This window comes from Aquila chrysaetos, chromosome 19 (assembly GCF_900496995.4).
Source record: "Aquila chrysaetos chrysaetos chromosome 19, bAquChr1.4, whole genome shotgun sequence".
NCBI lineage: Eukaryota > Metazoa > Chordata > Aves > Accipitriformes > Accipitridae > Aquila > Aquila chrysaetos.
The window spans coordinates 15,642,125-15,661,415 of NC_044022.1; the positions used below are offsets into that span (position 1 = coordinate 15,642,125).

General features: G+C 43.8%; 1 protein-coding gene across 1 annotated transcript in view; it reads left to right on the forward strand.

The window, feature by feature from the left end:
- Nucleotides 1–19,291, forward strand: part of MAML2 (mastermind like transcriptional coactivator 2) — a 220,612-nt gene that overhangs the window by 144,058 nt on the left and 57,263 nt on the right. The window contains 1 exon segment of the mRNA XM_030042334.2: nt 3,128–4,585. Within this exon segment, the coding sequence (XP_029898194.2) occupies nt 3,128–4,585 (1,458 nt within the window).

A 19,291-nucleotide genomic window follows, 5' to 3' on the forward strand; every position in this document is an offset into this window, starting at 1 on the left:
AGAGCTCGAGTGCTGGCTTTCAATCAGTAGTTGAAAAATGGGATTGCTAGAAAACTGCAAAGATTTGAGTAATCGAACCCTGCTCCGTTCCCTTCTGAAAAAAACCCAGGCATAATGCTGGGGCAGCAGTGCCCCGTAGAAGGCAGCGTTCAGATGAAATAGCAAGACAGAGAGGCTGATGGTGGACACTGCTCGTCTCACCGAACAAACACAGACCGGTCCCCCACAAACCACCCTGACACATAATTGGTGACAGCTCAGTGCAAGGAGGGAGAGGGGGCTTCACCCCTGTGGGCTGCCGCATCCTTCCCGTGCCCTCGCCCTCCACATCCCTAACTCATGGGCGATAGGAAAGCAGGACTTTTCAGCAGCCTCGGTGAAGTCCCCCAAGAGTCCCCTGCGCCTTTGCAGCCTCGCTGGCTCTCATTACTGCTTTAAGGTGGGGACATCTATTGACCAAGGTGTTGTCAGCATTCAGAGAGCAATGTTTGCAAGGTTTGGGGGAGATGTGATAAGCCAGCACTTGTTACTTCTTCTTCAGAAATGCATGGTGCCTTTTTTGGTGGGCACTTTAGCAGAGCAGATGTCATGAAGCCAGGAGTCCTCCAGCTCATGTCGAGGGAGGGAGCGCTTGGTTAAGGGATGTGTCTGGAGGTCGTGGTGCTCTCCCTGGCTCTGCTGCTGACTTGTGCGTGTCACCAGGCGAACCACTTCACAGCTCGCCCGTATCTGCTAGCAGCTAGTTCAAATGCAGAAGAAAAGCAGCTGCTATGTACAGCGCGGTGCAACGCCTGCGTTTTTAATTGTATCAGAAAGCATGGTGCAGGTGCTCTGAAAATGTGAAGACATTTTAAACAGCTCCCTCTGATTCAAAATGTCAAGCAAAAGCAAAATTAACTCAGAAAGGCATATTAACTACATAAAGCATATACATATGCAGAGGATATATTTTTCATTATCTGTTCAGCCTTTCTGTCAGCAGAACATCTGAAAGAAAGACGTGCTACCAAGTCATGTATTCTGATAACATGGGGACTTCCCCATTTCCCAGGAAGATGAGTTTGGGGGCACAAGAATGATTTCTAATAAACACACTGACAGCAAAACTGATGGTAAAAGGAAGTGCAGCTTTTACCTTTTTTTTTTGCAAAGGAAAGTACAGTGACTCATGTGTTAGAAGGAACACACTAACCAAAGGCAGTCTGTGCGCTTTGCAAGTGACCACCCAAAACTCCCCGCCTGGGGACACCTAATGACAATTAGTTACTCTTGAAGGCACAACGTCTGTGGACTTGTACAACTGGGCACCAACATGTCTGTCATTATGAAGTGAAAACATGAATCTGTGATTCAAAAGCTGTGCTGGAAACTTAACTTGAGATATGAGATGAGATTTTCAGTGTCAGAGAGAGAAGTTACAAGCTTTATTTTTAAGGGCTAAACTTAGTGACCTGCTGATGCAATGGAAGGATAGGTGGGTACGGAGGAAATATGTATTTGTCACTTGAGCTCTTCCCAAGCAACTCACTGGTATTCACACCAGAATAAAAGTGTTCACACCTGGAGTTATCTGGGAAGAGCTCTTACCTATAGATAAGCCTGGAGTTGAGGGGAATGGGGGCCACAACAGAGTATTGCGTGCCCACCGACTTCTGTACATGAAACAGCATGATACAAATAATGTGATTGGAAGATTTCATAAATCATCCTTCCTCACCTAACTGGAAAATCAGAGTTCTCAGTGTTCCCTCTGCCCATCACAGCCTCCCAAGGTATCACAGTTTGTACAGGCGCCGTTTTCTCACTGGCACACACAGGTATTTGTCAGATAAGATTGTCCTGTTGCCTCCGAGGCTGGTGCACTTCTGCTCAGGCACAGAAAGGCAGAAGATGAGCCATGTTTCCCTGCAGGGTTTCCTGACATTGCTCACAGCTGAAACAGCGACGGCGTGTGTGTCAACTGAGCGAGGACTGCATGAGTGTGTGTTCGCTGCTTGGTGTGCGCACCTTTAATGTACAGAGCTAAAGATATGACAGCTGCGCTTGTTTAAAAGTGGTCTATTCTTTTATGAATCGTGTTCAGATTAACTCTACTTGAGGGTATCTGCACCTTACTTGAGGGCATATGCACCAAGTCCAAACTTTTCAGCTTGTGGGACTACATCTTTGTTTTGTGTGCGCGGGCTGGGAATTTGTGTGTACAACCATGGCAGATGAGTGTAGATCAGGTGGACAGAGCCGTGAACATCTTTTCCTTCGGTAGGCCCACAGGGCTTGTAAGCAGATGAAGGTATCGCTGTAAGTATTCAAGGAAAATGAAATAGACTTATAGTTCTCAGAGCAGTGTTGCGTGGACTGTGTGTTTTATAGCAGATGTTTCAGGACATAAACAATTAGGGCTTAATGTATTAATAGACATCTCTGGAAAATAATCCGGCAGTACATCATGGGCCAGACCCTTGGCTGACATAACCTGACATGGCTCCAGTGGCTTCATTTTCAGTTTTGAAAAAGTTAACATCTAACATCTTTATCGTACACATCTCTGGCCAGTATAAACCTATGTGAGATTTGGATGCCTGGATCTTGTGTGTGCCATTAAAATGTCTCCTAGGACCTTTGGACTCTACAGCAGTCAAAAATGGTCTTTGGATCACATACCAAAATCATGAGAGTAAAATCCTGCCGCCCTGGATAGGCACAAAGGCAGATTTCATGACTGCATTAGTCTCTGCTATCTAAAAATACTTTCAGTCTGTCTGGCACAGTTAGATGGGAGCAAATCTGGGGCAGATATGCCCTAGGCTTTGCCAGCTACAGGTCTGGTCACCTCCCTCCACTCACACCCATGGGGGAAAGGAGGTCTGTGATCAACAGGAGGCAGCGGTGCTTGAAAAATGGTGGTGGCTACAAGGACAAGGGTGATGGCAGGGAGATGTCTCACTTTTACAGCATATTTTCCTACAGTTCTGCATAGTTTCATTGACTTAGAAAGCACAGAGTAGCTTTCTGTACTAAGCAATCCTTACTTGCCTGTTGCCTTTCAAGATCCTTCTAGCAAGTAGACTACAGATTGTTTCTTCAGTGTCATCTAATGATCATTTTTTTTTGTCTCTGCTTCTTTCAGCTCCAAGGCTCCTTGAAGAGAAAGTTGGTAGTAAATCTGTCGCCTGTCAACAACAAGAGGCCCAATGGTGTTTCAGAGAGCTCTTTCCTTGACATTAAGAGGATAAGAGTGGGTGATAATATCTCAGTGGGACAAGGTGGACAACATGTTAACAATTGCCAAAGCCAGTCAATGTCAGGAACTATGTCTGTGGGGCAAGGACCACAAAGAAAGGCCAGCAACCTAGCAAACAATACACATGCTAGTGGGAATGGCATGTTTAACATGACTTTGAAAGAGGTAAAGAAAGAACCAGGAGAAACGATGTCCTGCAGCAAACACTTAGATGGCCAGATGTCCCATGAGAACATGTTCCCTAACCGATATGGGGAAGACTCGTGGGAACAAATGATGGATCTGGAGCTTCAGGAACTATTTAATGAACTGACTAACATATCAGTGCCGCCAATGAGTGATCTTGAGCTAGAGAATATGATAAATGCCACAATAAAACAAGACGAGCCATTCAACATTGACCTTGGGCAGCAGAGCCAGAGGGGACCTGTGAGATCTCTGCAGATGGATAAGATGGTGATAAAAAGTGAATATGCACCAGGCATGAATCAAGCTCCTGTGGGCTCCCCACAGATGAGGCCTTCTTCTACAGGTCCAGCCTTCACTATGGCCACCACTGCCATGTCCACCTCTTCACCCATTCCTTCGGTGCCTCAGAGTCAAACGCAGGTATCACAGGTTTCTTCTGCACCCAGTCGGCCATTACCTAACTGGCAGGAGGTGTCTCATGCACAGCAGCTCAAACAGATCGCAGCCAACCGGCAGCAGCATGCCTTGATTCAGCAGCAACAGCAGCAGCAGAACCAGACAGCCAACTGGTCCACTCTGTCTCCATCAGGACCTTCCCCTGGACCCTTTGTGCAAGAGAAAATCCCCAGCCCTTCTTTTCGCCAGCAGCAGTTCAGCCCACAAAGCTCAGCAATGCTTGGGGTACCAGTGAATGGAAACCAGTCGAAAGGGATGAACAACTATGTTTATAAACCAACCACTCCCCAGAGCAATCCCATGGACATAATCATGCAACAGAAGCCTCAGGACCTCAACAGAAACTTTATCAGCAGCGCTCAGCCACCACTAGAGCAGCATCATGGCAACACAAAGCCTTTGTTTCACTTTAACTCAGAGCAAACAAACCAGCAGATGCCTTCAGTTTTGGGCTCCCAAAACAAGCCTGCCCTTCTGCACTACACGCAGCAGGCACAGGGTTCAGCCCCCGTGCAACAGCCACAGCCACAGCAGCAACAACAGCCGCAGCCGCAACCTGCTCAACCTCTCCCAAACCATTCTCTTCAAAGGCCGCCTAATGTACCCCTAGCAATGCAGCAAAAAATGATGCTTCAGAAAATGCAGCAAAGCCAGCAAATCTCAGGTTTGCAGTATCCAGTCTCTCAGCAGCATAGACAGGTAAGGCAAATTCCTCCTTATTTGTTACAGAATCATTCTGGTCTAATTAGTAAAAAGGCTTTTCCAGCCTGGCCTCATTCCTCCAGGAGATGTGTACTGGTGGCAGATAATGACCATCTCAGCACATACTTCCACAGAGCTGGTGATGGCACATTTAGTGCCTATTCAGGTATATCATGGATGCACATTTATAAGAATTTCAAGAAAAACGTGTTTGTAACACTTTTTTCTTAACCCAATAGAGTGAATATGTCACTGCTATATATTATGTAGATACTTGTCAGAAAGTTGAAATAGTAGGGCAGATGCAAGCTTATTTTGGACCTCTATCTAAGTTTTCTAGCTTATAAAAATTTAGGCCCTTTTGAATGGCAAAATTTTAATGAATTCCTATGTTATCTCTGATAATGTATTTTACAACGTTAACTTTTATGCCATCATTTTCCTTGGGGAGGCAGGATTAGGAAATTCTGGTTTTAGATATCTTTTGACTGACATGACAAAAATACTGTTTGCACATTTGTTACCTGTTTGGCAAAGAAAATCTAAGACTTAGCTGTGAGCTTTATAAACACCCAGCACACTTCTGGGAATATTCTGTGGATAAAATACATGCTTAGATATGAAGGTGAAGGTTGCCACAGATATATCTACAATTATAAACCACATGGCCAGCTTCCACTGTGTTATCATGAAACAGTGCTCTGACAAAATCAGTTGTTATAGCTCAGTTATGCTATGGCAAGTCACTGTACACCCGGATCCCAAGTTTCAGACCTGCCAATTGAAGTTTGACTATGTAACCTCACTGTACCCTAGAAACTGGAAACCAGGTGCAAAACAAGTAAAACATATTTCACCTTGGGACATCTAAGCTACTCTGAGTAGTTTTGGAGGGACTTGGGCTCCACACATTGGAAGGTATGGAATGGCAATATAGGTGTGAAGATCATTTGTGGATGTGAAAAATAGCTATAAGAAACTACTGAAAAGTGAAAGCCTAAGTCTTCCATAAAGTCCCAGAGAAGCAGCATTGTGAATGAATCATTCAGAACTGGAGTTTCTTCGCCAAACTGTTTGGGTGAACAGTCTGATGTTTTGAAAAAAAGTAAATATAGTTGTATGCATGGACACCTTTCTCCTTTTAACTCTTTTAAATTCCCTGACCAACTAACCATGACTTTCTCCAACAGAAAATCCGTTAGCAAGAGGTATCAGGTGAAACCTATGGGCAGCTTTGGGTGGGGAGACGTTGCTTCGTTGGAAGATGCTGTTGGCACAGGTTTGCTGTTTTATGGGAGGTCTCTGCTGGCTGTTCCTCTCCTTGTTGGGCTACTGTGTGCTCTCTTCTTAGGCACATTTCCCCATTCTCTTAATAGACTGGCAGGCAGATGAATTTTAACAGTTCCTTCATCCAGCCATGATGAAGCTTCCAGCAATCTGTCAGCACAGGGGAGACAGGCAGGACTTTTGTAAACGCTACTATTTTTCTGAAAAAACATATGCAAGGTCACATTCTGGAAAGGAATGAAAACACTGAGAGCAACTCTGCTTGAGGCAATGTTAGCTCCTTGCTCTGTGTCCTTTTGGGCTGCTGCTCAGGGAGGCAAGCCAACAAGATGGTACTTGGCAACTTGACTGTAGTAGTACTTGCAAGATTTATCATGAGTGTGGTGGGATCTCTCACCTGTGCAGCCACGAGATCTTTTGGCTTAGGAAACTTGCCCTAAATGAACTTTGCTGAGTGCCAAACTTTAGATATTACACCAAGGAAGGAGTTTTGCCTATCATCACAGACTTCTGCAAGTAGCTTTCCAAAGTTTCTTGTCATCTGAACACTCTCCACAGTTACGTCTGCAGGACATGGCTACCTGACCCACAGCACAGCTGAGAAGCTTAGAAGCTTTGTAGACACAGATTACAGGGCCTTTGCAGCAAGAATGCTGTTTTTTCTATGCTCTAGAGAGATAAGTGGATTTTTTTTAGAGATCCTTAGCAGTTGTTCCAAAGTTCTGCTGAAGTTCAGAAAATCAGGTAGGTCTCTCTCAGTAGAGTATTCTGTAGCTGCTGGAACAATACTTAGAAATACAATTGGTCCATAAATTGCAGAGTTTTGGAAAGGTTCAAACATAACTGTTCACCTGGCAGTATTTATGAGTTCTGTGGACTCCTTTAGTGTCTGCCTGCACAGCTGCAAGAGCCCACCAACCCCTTGGTCAGGGCCCGCTTGCCCCATAAGTCCAGTCTGAATATTAAATCAGAGTGGGAGGAGACACCGCTAGTATTATCTTCCAATAAAGACAATAAAGCAACCTCGTGGGTCAACTCTTGCTGATTTTAGCAATGGGGACATCACCTCATTTAGGCTGCGCAGTCTTCTTTCCTGGAGGAACATCTCCCACCTCTGAGGATTCCTACAAATCATTAACAGTAATGCATGATTAATTACCAGCATTGACTAATTAAATTCACAATTAATATTTATTTTACTCATGCCCTATTTCTTCATGAGAAATCAAGGTTTGATTCTGTTTGGTATCATTCAACTCCTCAGATGTGGACTGTAAGGACCATCTCAGAACTGGCTGGAATGCTTTGTAGCTGGAAATGTGAGTGCACATTCATAAAGGGCTGCTCTGACATTGCCATCAGATAACACTGACTGGAACACTATAAATTCACATTTTTAGCTGAACCAGCTCACCCTCTGGATTTTTACTCCCCAAGCTTTAAGATCCCCAAAACCCATTTGAACTTAGCTTTGTCAGCCCAAGCTGGCTAACTGGAAATGTAAGGCTTATAATTTCTCTGCTTGTCACATTCACTTTCTGTCAAATCGGAGCAAACTTGTAGTGGGATTTGCTAATTAGATGTCTTTTGCCTCTAGGGAAAAGTCATAAAAATGATGGAAATCATCTCAGTTTCCCTGAAGGTTGATCTGAATGAAGGGTTTGTTTTCTTCTCTGTTTTATTCTCCATTGTTGTGGGAAAGATTCACCTTTCTATTGTCTATCAGGATGCAACATATGCACAGTCAGGAAAAAACTCTTAGAAGTTCAACAGTCTCTTTGTTTAGGGCATAATTAGAAGCTCCAAATTCTGCACAAGTTTAATCAGGTTTGCAATACTTATGCAGAACCTGGGCTGATGTGGGGAAAATCTGTAACTGGGCCTGGGTAGAAGTTTGAAATCTAACTTTCCCCTTGTAGAAAAGAAATATAGTCCAGTCAGTGAAAGATCCTTCTGAAGTAAGACTTAAGGTTTTTGAACAAAAAACTTGATGTTTTTAATGTCTAAGAAATTCCACACATATTTTCAAAGTTTTTGATCAGCCATAAGACTTGTTCAATAAGATCCATTAGTCTTCTGTGAAGAAGTCAAAAAAACAATTAAAAGAAAGAAAAAGCCTGTATCTACTAAATAAAATACTCTTCATCCCCTTCTGCTTTTGACCTAAAGCCAAATTAAACTCAAAGGTTTCAAGCTGACTTCTTCTCCAATTTTTTTTATTCAACTTCATTGACTCAAGGGAGAGGAGAAAAGAAGTTTGAGCTCATGAGAACGGGAACTCTAATGCAGCAAGGCCACTCTATCTGCTACATGTGGGCATGTGCCCTATTTAGCCTTGGCTTTGGGGGCAAGGGTAACGCAAGGGATCGTGAGAGCTTCAGCCCCCACTTTACATGAACAACCAGGCTCTGGAAGCGTCCGTGTTGTCTATGTAGTTACAACCCACAACAGCGTTTCCTTGTGCAGAGCTCAGGGCCTTGTTAGTCCTTGATCCTTTATAATCGCTTTGAGGATGGGATCATCTTCTTTCTTTCTTTTCTCTTTTTTTTTTTCCTAAGAACTCAGGAATGTGGTGTGATTAGTTGTAGTTTGGGGCTTTTTTTGCCCTTACTTGCCCTAACTGGGGCATGCCTTAGATAATTTCCTTCACCACGTCTTAACAGGCTCCTTTTACATCCACCCAGCCTCCCTTCCTACTGAATATTGAGCAGTCCCTTCTCTGGTACGGGCTCCCATACGTGTCTCTGGCCTCATGCTCTCCCACAGGAAGGCTTTGTATTTTGGAGCCGATGGCCTTTCAGGTGCTCCATGACCCAGGGACACAGCATGGCTGCATTTGGCTGGAGAAAGGCCACAGTGTGGCACTGCACCAAGGGATGTGCCACCAGTGAGGAGCTTGTGCTCAGAGGAGCTCCAGGTGCTGAGGTGACCCCCTCTTGGAGGCCCCTTCTGTTACACCAGCCCTTCAAATGCCCAGAAAATCAGTGCTTAACTGGTATATGTGCATCGCTCTTAAATATCTCCAAGGGACAGAGATGGTATTTCAACTAACCTGGCAGCTCTGCAGAGATGCTGAGACAGATTCTCCTCTCATTTCCTCCAGTGTAAACCCAGGGTAATCTCATTTATTTTCAAGAGACTGTAATTGGACTTATAGCAGTATAGTAAGCAGCAGGATACAGCCTTCTACCTTTTTTTTTTTAAAACATGGGCACCATATGGATTTAATAAGAAGTGTATGTTAAACTGTCAGATTGTTAGAGTGCTGTGTGAGGAAGAAGCACCAGGAGCAAAAGATCGAATGGCTTTTTTGAAAGTGCAGATATAAAAACTCTCTTGTTATCATTCACTGCTGAGCGATAACTTACACCTCTAATTTAGCCTCTGACATTTCTCAAAGAAAATGTGGCTTCTTAGGATGATTCATATCAAAACAATATTTTTGTAGACCTTTGTGTTTACCACTAAAGAAGAAAAGAAGAGCACATTTTGGTAAGGCAACCTCTCTGTTTTCAAGTGTGAAGGAATTATTTTGCAAATATTTGTGAAATGAAGAGAGAAAACCTAGAGTGGCTTGTGGTAATTGGTACAAACCAGGACTTAAATTTGACTTAGATCATAAATAACAACGATTCCAGGCTTTTGGAATCTGCAATAATAGAAACTGTTCCATAGTGTAAGAAAATAACAATGTGACCTTTCTTTCAATGCTCGCTATAAAAATAATATTTGGATGACAGCTTTTCTTGATAGCTCCATTTTGGTCGCATTCCTTCATGCAAGGGTTTCTGAATTAACTATTCTGGATAAAAACTTGAGTATGTCCCAATAACCACCATCGATTGCAGGGTCATAGCTGATTCATGAATACGAAACCAGAGAGAAAATGTCATAAGTTCCTGTATTGTCATGGTGGACAGTTGTCTTGGTAGTGCTTTATATCATTCATGCTCAGTTTGCTGAATGATATATATAGAGAATCACACTGTGGATGGTCAGTCCCTGAGGAAATTGTAATTCAAATGCTCAGAGACATCACCCATTCCATAAGGTTTCTTGAACTCTTTACATAAAGTATTTACACTGGTAGAATAGTGGAATATTAGCCACCTAGGTCAAATATTTCTGGGTCTGGGGATTTGAGAGGTGGCTGAGATAGCCCCTGTTGTCTCATTTAGACTGCTTTTTGAAGGTACTTCCCTGAAGATACCAATAAAAACCATCATTGCACTTGCCTGGATGAGTTCTTTGCTAATGTCAGCACACTTGAAGTCTTACTATTTTTTAGCATTGTGAAAGTGGCCCAGTGGCCTGGGAGGTCCACTGATAGGGCAAAATGTCATTCTGTGAAGAACTGTATAAACTTGGATTAAAAATGGCACCTGTCTCAAAGGGACAGTGTTGATCTGGCTTCTGTAAGAATCAAAGAAAAGATGAGTCTTACAGAAGGAATTTGAAGGATATCAGCTTCTACCCACCTGCATGTCTAAAGATGTTGATCTGAGGACTGCAGTGATCCAGGAGGCACTTCATGAGCCAGTCAGTTGTCTTGGCCGTGCGGAAAAAAAATGCTGTTGGAGACAGGAGGCACAGTAAGGGTGCTAGCTGCTTCAGTCCTCTGATTTTACTTCACTGTCACCTGGAAGACACGGGCTAGGGTAGGGAAGCAGAGGGACAGCCAAGGTACCTGGTGAGTACATAAGAGAAGATGATGGTGGCTGCAAGGAGGAAAGGGCAGGTGAGTAGATCCACAGTGCTGGTGGCTGAGATTACAGTTTACAGGCCTGGGGTGGTGGGGTAAAGTAGGGAGCCATCACCAAAGACAGGACATGAGTTTGTGCTTATCAGATTAACTGGAAAGATGGTGTAACAGGACAAGACTGGGATAAGGAACTGTGAAGACGCAATGCTGACCAGGAGGAAAGGGACCAGGGATGTTTCAGGTCTGGTTCTCTGCTACTAAGCAAGTTAATCTGTCTTGACCTGTGATCTTGTCAATAAAGCTGAGATATCCATAAGGCCTTCTTACCTGGTTGAGTGAGGATTTCTGCTATTGCTGTGTGTGCATCTGAGGCCAGAGTCAAGCCCTGAGTCAACTTCCTGCAGGGATTTTGGAAAGGCAGTCTGGAAAAACAATATAATTCCACAGCCATTTGGAGCTGGCATGGTGAAAAACCCTTTCCTGTAAGTTTTTGCTTGTTTGTAGGCAATTTATGAATACCTCAAGAAGTCAAGGAACAAAAAAATTTTAACAAGCCCCAGCTCCCATTTCTCTCCCTAGAGTCTTCCTATTATTTTAATTCCCCAAAGTCCTCAAGAGCAAGTCCCAGTAATTTGTCTCTCTAGGGGTCCAAAATGAAGGAATATTTTAATGGCAAATATTTATTCATCCACTCAGCCACTTTTACTGCTGGTGTTTTTATGGTGGAGACCTGCTCCAGGCCACAGATGACTGTCATTAAGACAGCAACAGGCCTAGTAACGTTCCTTTAATGTGAGTTTTCGCGGGTGAATTTACCATTTGTATGTGATGCTGATCCAGAAAATCAGCCAGATGCTCCAACAGAACTGTTCCAGAACCATCTGCTTGCTTCATTTGCTGCATGCCTGTTTCTGGTAATGTACACACACAGTGTAAGAGACAACTTTTGCCCTGAAGAATTTATAATCTAAATAGGCAAGCCAGCCAAACCTTCAGAAGAAGGAAAAGTCACTGTATATTTTATATATTATTATATATTTGGGGAAAGAGAGAAGGAAGATCTCATTCAAAACCGTTGCAATCAATCCACTAGAGTTACTGGATAAGGACACATTTACTGTTGCAGAGAAATCCTCTGACAGAGTCTGGAGTTGAACCAGGCCCAGTGTCAGTCTCAGAGACACTATCTTTGTGTCCCAGAATAGTGCCTGAACCTATCAGCCCACATCTGCTCATCTTGACCTGACTGCTTCTTGCCTCTTGCCCCTTGGTCTGAGAGTATTCTCTATAGACCCAGCATCCACAGCTCTGAGCCCTCAGAGCCTGTGCAGTCCCCCAGAGGAGACCTCTGGAGGAGTTACAACAGTGTTTGATGCCTCTTTTTCCCTTTGTACCTATAGATTGATGGTGAACAGCCCATCGAGGTGCATCCAGTGGTTTGCCAACTCTCCAATGGGCCTTTGAGACACCCGTGCATGGGTGGACATGCCTTGGCTATGCCTGAGATTCTGCTTGCCACCCTGTGCGTGGGGAAGGGGTGGAGGCTTGAGGGCAGCCTCACACCGCACTGAACAGGCCAACCATGCTGAGTTTGTGTCATCTCTTCAAAACTGCTCCTCACGTCTCTGTCCCCTCTGACGAAGCTCTGTTTTGTCAAGCCCCAGCTGGAATTTGGAGGGGGGCTGAGTGCCTGAAGCAGTCGGTCCGTCTGAAAGACCAAGCGCCTTTCATAGAGTCTTTTAATAGTAATACTTAGCCTTGACATAGCTGTGGAAACATGAGAGTTGAATGATTCTCCAATATCATAGGAAGAGGTGAGGATTTATGTGAGCTCCACATCATATTGTGAATCAGTAGAAAAGGCAGAAATCACGTAGAAGGAGGGATATTTATCCCTCTCCATCATACCAGTTATCTGTATTTAAAGTTAACCCCCTAAGCTTCCTGCGTAACCAGTGAGGAAGGCGCAGCTCAGAGTGCCTAAATCAGACACATACGTAGGGCATAACCTCGCTGCAGAAGACTCTCAGCGTCCGTGAGCCCAGCTGTGCTGCTCTGCGTGCAAGACACACACAGACCGAAACTACAGTGCATTGAATTGCGTGCCAGTATGTCAAAGGAAGGGGAGGACAAGGGGCTTTGAACACTCTTAGGTGAGGTTTCAATGGATGGCAGAGCCGATGATGGCTAGGAGCTTCAGAAAGGGACAAGGAGTTCTCCCCCCACCCCAGCCCCGTGTCCACTCCTTCCTCTGGCACCAGCTCTGCCACTTGTCTGAGCTCTCACAAAACTGGCAGAAAACTACCCTTTTTCTCTCTGTGTTGGTTTCCTCCTCTTTCAGCGACTTTCTCCAGCTTGTGGGGTCAGGCAAAGCCAACACTGGCACAAGGAAAGTGGCAGGAGCACGTAGCTGGAGGCAAGAAGCGGAGGTGGGATTGCTCCTGCCAGCAGCAGCAAGTTGTTAAACTCAACTCAGGTGGCTGGTGCTGGGGAACCTCAGCTACGGGGGTGGCTGGAGAGGGAGTGGAAGGTGGACAACTGACTGCAAGAGGGAGCCTGGGTGTGGAAGGACAGGAACTGAGGGCAGGAGAGAGTCAGGGAGCAGAAAGTTTAGTGCAAGGGAAAGAAACAGCTAGGTGGAACTAGATCCCAAGTAGGACAGATGTGATGGGGCGGACAGAGGCTGGGAGAGGAGGTGGTGAAGGAGTAAATTGCAGGGAGGGTGAGCGTCTGAGGGCAGGAAAAAGCCTGGAAGGTGGTAATAGAGAGTGAAAATTGGGATTGGGCAAGGGTGAATGAGGGAGAAGGATTGGGAGCTCAGGAGGAGGAAGCTGAGAGTGAGTCTGCGTGCAGGCAGAGGAGGACAGGGGATCCGAGGGTGGGAAATAGTGTGGGAGGAAATGGGGCAGAACAGGAGCTGCTGATGCACAGGGGACAAGCACCTACGGTCTTTGCAAAGGGGAAGTGCAAGACTGGTAACACTTAAAAACTAACTGTTTCTGTATCCTATGCCAGGAATAAGCGTAGGGGCATAAGGGGCTTGTTGTCCAGTAGTTCCCAAAGCATCTGCAGGAAGTCTTCAGGACAGGGCAGGCAATGCAGCTTTCCAGACCTGCCTCACTCTGAGCCCTTCAAATTGCCAGCTGAAAGGACACACTACATATTTCAGGCTGGCTATTCATCCTGCCAGCCTCTATCAGTGAGGGAGACAGAATAAGCAGCATATTTGTCCCACTGGAAAAAAATTAATACATCCTGTTCTCTAGTTTTCTGCATTCAGGAGACCCTACAGCTCTTCTACCATCCCCGCCTGCAAGTGTAGCCATTGAATAACCAACATGTATAAAATAGAATAGAATAGAATATTTCAGTTGGAAGGGACCTACAACGATCACCGAGTCCAACTGCCTAACCAAAAGTTAAAGCATATTATTAAAGGCATTGCCCAAATGCCCCTTAAACACTGACAGGCTTGGGACATCGGCCACCTCTTTAGGAAGCCTGTTCCAGGGTTTGACGTTTCTTCCTGCCTTGCAAAAGATGCACATGAGGAAGAATGATGGCGATTGAATGGTCCTCTCAGGCCTTCATAAGAAGCTGTGTAGTCCACCTTGAATGAAAAGTTCCCCATAATTGACTGATACCAAAATACTTGCAATGACCGAGGTGTGAAATGAAGGATGGTATTTCTGTGGAGCCAGTTTGTCCTGTAACCTGTAAGAGGGAGAGAGACTCTGAGGGCTTTCCATAATTCTGTGAAGATGGGTTAGATGTACTCTCACAGTCTTTTCTTTTTCCAGTCCTTTCTATAATTTGCAGTGGTTGCAAGCTGGGCCACAGCCTGGCTCCAAGTGAGTGATGAATGACTAAAAGATTTAGTGCTTTGGTTCTGGTTAGAAAAGCATCCAACTTTATCCATTGCAGAACTAGATTTCTCCAAATGACTGTAAACTGCAGTCCCAGCTAAAGCAGGCTTTGCTGGGGTGACTCCAGTCTTGTCTGGTTTCAGCTAGAATGGAAAAAAAAGAAAAGAATGGCTTTTTTTTTTCCCTACTGGAACTGGTAAAAGACATGGGAAGACATAGGGATTAGCAGAAGTATTGGGAGCTTCACAGCCTAAGTGCAAAATAGAGTGGGAGGAGGGAGGGTAGGAGTGAGTTCTGGCTATCCATCCTTAATCCAAAGCTGCCTGCTCTTCCCAGGCTATACTTCACTGTCATACACTTGCAAATTCACTCCAGGAATGAAAACAGACTAACTTTAAGCTTGTTCCCAAAGCTGCAAATTTGTCCCTGCTGGGTGTTAATTTAACTGCTTCCAGGGCACCAGGATGTCTACTAGTGTTCGCTTTGCTTTCTTCTTTTTTTTTTTTCCGCACATCTGGTGTTGTGAAAACTTCCAAGGCACTGCACAGAAGAGTGACGAACTGACCACTTTTAACCCTTTCTGCAGCATCCCAAGTATGAACCTGCCTGTCTCTCTCCAGCATTTTCTCCCTATAGCAGAGTCCATGGGCCTTGTTACGCGTGGGATCCACAAACTCTAAAGTGGGTCTTATGAGCATTTCACAGGCTGAGAATTGAGCCTTTCTTCAGCTCCATCATCGTCTGTTTTTCCTGTGAACAAACCTGGCTAAACAGTAATAACTGGACTTCAAAAATTTCCAGCAGGAAGAAACAGGTTTGGGGCAGGGAGAGGTTTTTTCCAAAATATTTCTTTTTTCCCTTTGCTTTTATCTGGTGTTGCCACTTCCCAGCAGGGAGGGTGTTCAGTGCAGTAGTTTCACTCACATTATGGCAAGAGATGGCCTTTTCCTGTTGGTTTTTGATTGTTGCCATTTGTTCTGTAATGGCTTCATTAACTGTTTATCTGCTGCATCGACTGAACCAGAGCAAATTCAAAACAATCTGGGTGTGTCATTTCCAGTCATAGCTGTTGTACTTCACCTGACTTTCTCCGCTTTCTTTGCTTTCTGCCGAACAAGTTGTTTGCATGACCAGCTCACTCGTTTCACTAACATATTTCTACCAATAGCATACAGACTGGCTTTTTTTGTCTTTGCCTGGGGTTTCCTAAAAAAAGCCAAAGGTACTTGAAACCTAAATTCCTCTTCCATTTTGGCCTGTTGTGCAATGCCAGCCTTATGGCACAAGGAGGGTGCAAAGTCTTCCCTCGCTGTCTTCCTCTCAGCCCTATGATTACTTTTAATCCCGCAGCCCTCCTTTCATACTTCCATCCCAGCAACTGTGCCTTCTCAGCCCTGGTTCCTCTTCAGCACCCAACTCGGGGGAGCTGAAACAGCGTGGAGAAACATCTCACAGCCACATGGGCTGCTGAACACAGCAAGAAAGCAGCAGTATCCATCGCACCAATGCAGGAGACCCAAACATGCCACAGTCCTTGATTTTGACATCTTCTTTTCTTCATGTAGGGTTTTCACTGCTGAGTTTTATTTTTAAAAGAAGTAAATAACTCTTGATCCACAAATTACAGGCCTCTTTGGTAAACATGAAATCTACTTCATGGGCTAAGTACAGCTGTGTTGTCAAAATCTTGTTTTGCATTCAAAGTCCTATCAAGGGCGGCCTTTTTCAGAAGCAGCACTTCTCTGTGGGCCAAGCTCCAGGGCCCTGGGAAGCGTTGGAACAGTTCTTCAGAAGGGTTTTCCATAGCGATATATATACTGCATTAAAAAAAAATTCTTCAGATTTTTAATCCTCCTGAAATGCTTTCTGGAGCATTGGACTCACCACCTGAAAATACTAATGAAATTTGGTTTGTGGAGATACAATCATTCATCTCCCTATTAAGCCTGAGCTTTTTAAAGCTGCATACTAGGACTTATGTGTCCATAGCCAAATTATTTATGCAGATCTAGAGAATGCCAGTCCAAAAACCATATAGCTTTAACATATCCGACCCTGTTTTTCTTCTGACAAGTTTTCCAACCAGTGCACCTAGTAACCACCTTTGAAATTGGCCATAAGTAAATTTAGGCTGGAAATTAGCAGCACATTCCCAGCAATTGGAGAAATTGTTTGACTTTCCCAAGGAAAGTGCTGGTGGCCAAAAACCTAACTGCTTTTAAGATAAAATTTAGAATAAATGTTAGAAGGTATGTGACAGCAAGGCGCTCAGTTTAAAAATGGGATCCCTTCCTACTCCTCTGCTTTCATAGCAAAATACAAAATAGTCCTATGGCTGTCACCTCATGTGGCCCTTTCTTCGAAGGAACCAAGTGGGGAGCTGAGTGGGCCACTACTAAGCAAAGTGGAGTAGATAGCTTGGCTAGGGACACCATATATACTTACAGACATTTAATTGTAGCATTCATTTAAATATATAGTCTACTGCTGTTATGAGCTCTGAGGATATTTTCCCTCTTTTCCTCCCAAAGAATCCAAAGCAAATCGAAAGCTAGTCAGTTAGTACAGTAATTGTATATAAATTTGCACATGAATCATTAATTAAAGTCAAGCTGTGGAAAAAATTAAAAAGGCTAAAAGACCTTTGGACATTTGTGTGAAGATCACTGCGCTTGATACCAGGGAATATAGAAATGTTTGGACTGTTTGCTCAAACAGGCACAATGTTAATGAATCATTTTAATCACCTTCATTATAGTCTTTCAAACAGAGGAGACTACTATGCAAAACCAAGCCTGACAAAAACAACATACAAAACCCAGAGGCAATTGTGAGGCTGCTAATTAGATAACTTTGTCTTGATATTTGCATCTGAGCCTATGGATCTGGACAACATAGTACGTTACTCTCAGGGCAAGAAGCAAACAAATGGCTGCTGCCCCGCGTCCTCTCAAATGCCGTTTTCAAGGTGCCTCTTGGTCTCTTGCATCCCCCAGTGTAAATATTTGGGATAGTCTTTATTGTGCTTTTCCCAAATATTTCTTGCATCTCTGGTCTTTTTGTGGCAACAAAACAATGCAGGAGCTAGAATTATGCTATAAATGTTAGTGAACAGAAAAGACGTAGAAGGCCCAGATTTTCTGTTATTTTAGCCACGCAAATGCTACGAGCAAAAACTAAACCAAATTAAGTAGGAACACTGAGATAGTAGTGATAGCAGAAGTAATGAAATTATGTAATATATGCTAATTGTTTTCTACACACTAATTCATCCATAAAGCTTCTGTGAAGTCAGTAACTATTAACTGTTCTGTGAAGGCTAAAAATTGAGATGGTGAGATCAACACTTTTTTCTAACACAGTTGGTGAAGTTAAAGCATTAGAAATACATGCGGTGCATCTAAATACGTGTCTTGGTACAAAGTGACTGAGTCAAGGAGAGATGAAGTAGATCAGTACTTGTGAAAACAGGCCATCTATTTAAATGCATAAATACAGCTTTAATTTTAGTCTCCAAAATAGGGTCGGATTCAGAATCAGCATAAACTTTGCAGTTTTTATAAATTTTTCAAATTAAAATTTTTTGACCAAGCACTGCCCCGTCAAAAATTCAGATAGGCAAAGATTCCTACAAATGTCAATGAGTATTTTCAGGAAACTTCCTTTTAAAGATTTAGAGGTTTCAGCAACCAAAGCAGTCAGAATTTAATTTCATTAATAATTAAATATATATAGCTTAAACCAGTTTAAAAATTCAGAGGTTTACATTCCATGCTGAGGGGGGCTGTATATGTCAATACTCATGTGTGATCAAAATGAGCTCATGTATGCTAGAGTAGCATCTTAACACTTCACAAAATGGCGAACAGATGCAAGGTAAGATCTACGCTTTCAAAGGCAGATCACAGGAGAAACTGATTTCACACCAAGGCTTCTGAATTTGCATCTCAGCTACTTTATATATGTCCGTTTGCACAAAAGGCAAAAATGTTTTCATGTATGATGATGCAGAGGGCAACTCTGTCCTTATTGAAATAGTAATCAAAATATTGTTCGTAATTGCTATGTTACATAAACAACAGTGAAAAAAAAAAGGTACATTTAAATATTTTAAGTTTCAAAACAATGCTCTCAAAGATTGGGAAAAGCAGGTTTTTGTTCCTTGTTCAGACTGAGGTCTACCTTCTTGTCCATCAGTTCAGAGTGTTACTGAGGTCCTGTGAGAAACACAGGGCAAGTCCTGCAGTGAATGAGAAGGAAACGAAGTCTGCACTCCCCTGAAATACCCTCACCAAGTTTGCTCAAAACAGCGAAGAGAACGGTAGGACTCACTGTGGTGGAAGTGGGGAGCACGCGCGCCCCCCCCCACACACATATGTATGTCCATACGGGATAATGCCACTGTACCACTAGGCGTCTGCATCCCAAACACCACCTGCAATCTGCGCATCCATCTCGGGTACCATATGGAAGGGAAGAAACAGCTTCCTTTTAATTTGAGACTTTTCAGACAACGAGAAGGTATGAGAGGAGATATAGATAGAGATCATGAGTGACATGGGGAAGACAAACAGGGAAGGATTAATCACTGTTTCTCCTAGCAGGAAAGTTGTAGGCACCTATTGAAATCATCAGGCAGCAAAACAAGCAAGAGGAAGGCATCTTGTACCTAACACCAGGGAGCACTTTCTGTAGGCAGCTTTGCTGCACAACATTGTGGGTACCAAAAGTAAGCATGGATTCAAAACTGGATTTGAGCAAATTCAGAAGAAATATTTGTGAAGGACAGCCAGACAGTATGATGTAGATGCAAAGTTGCGCTCAAAATGCCTAAATGGCAGAAGCTGG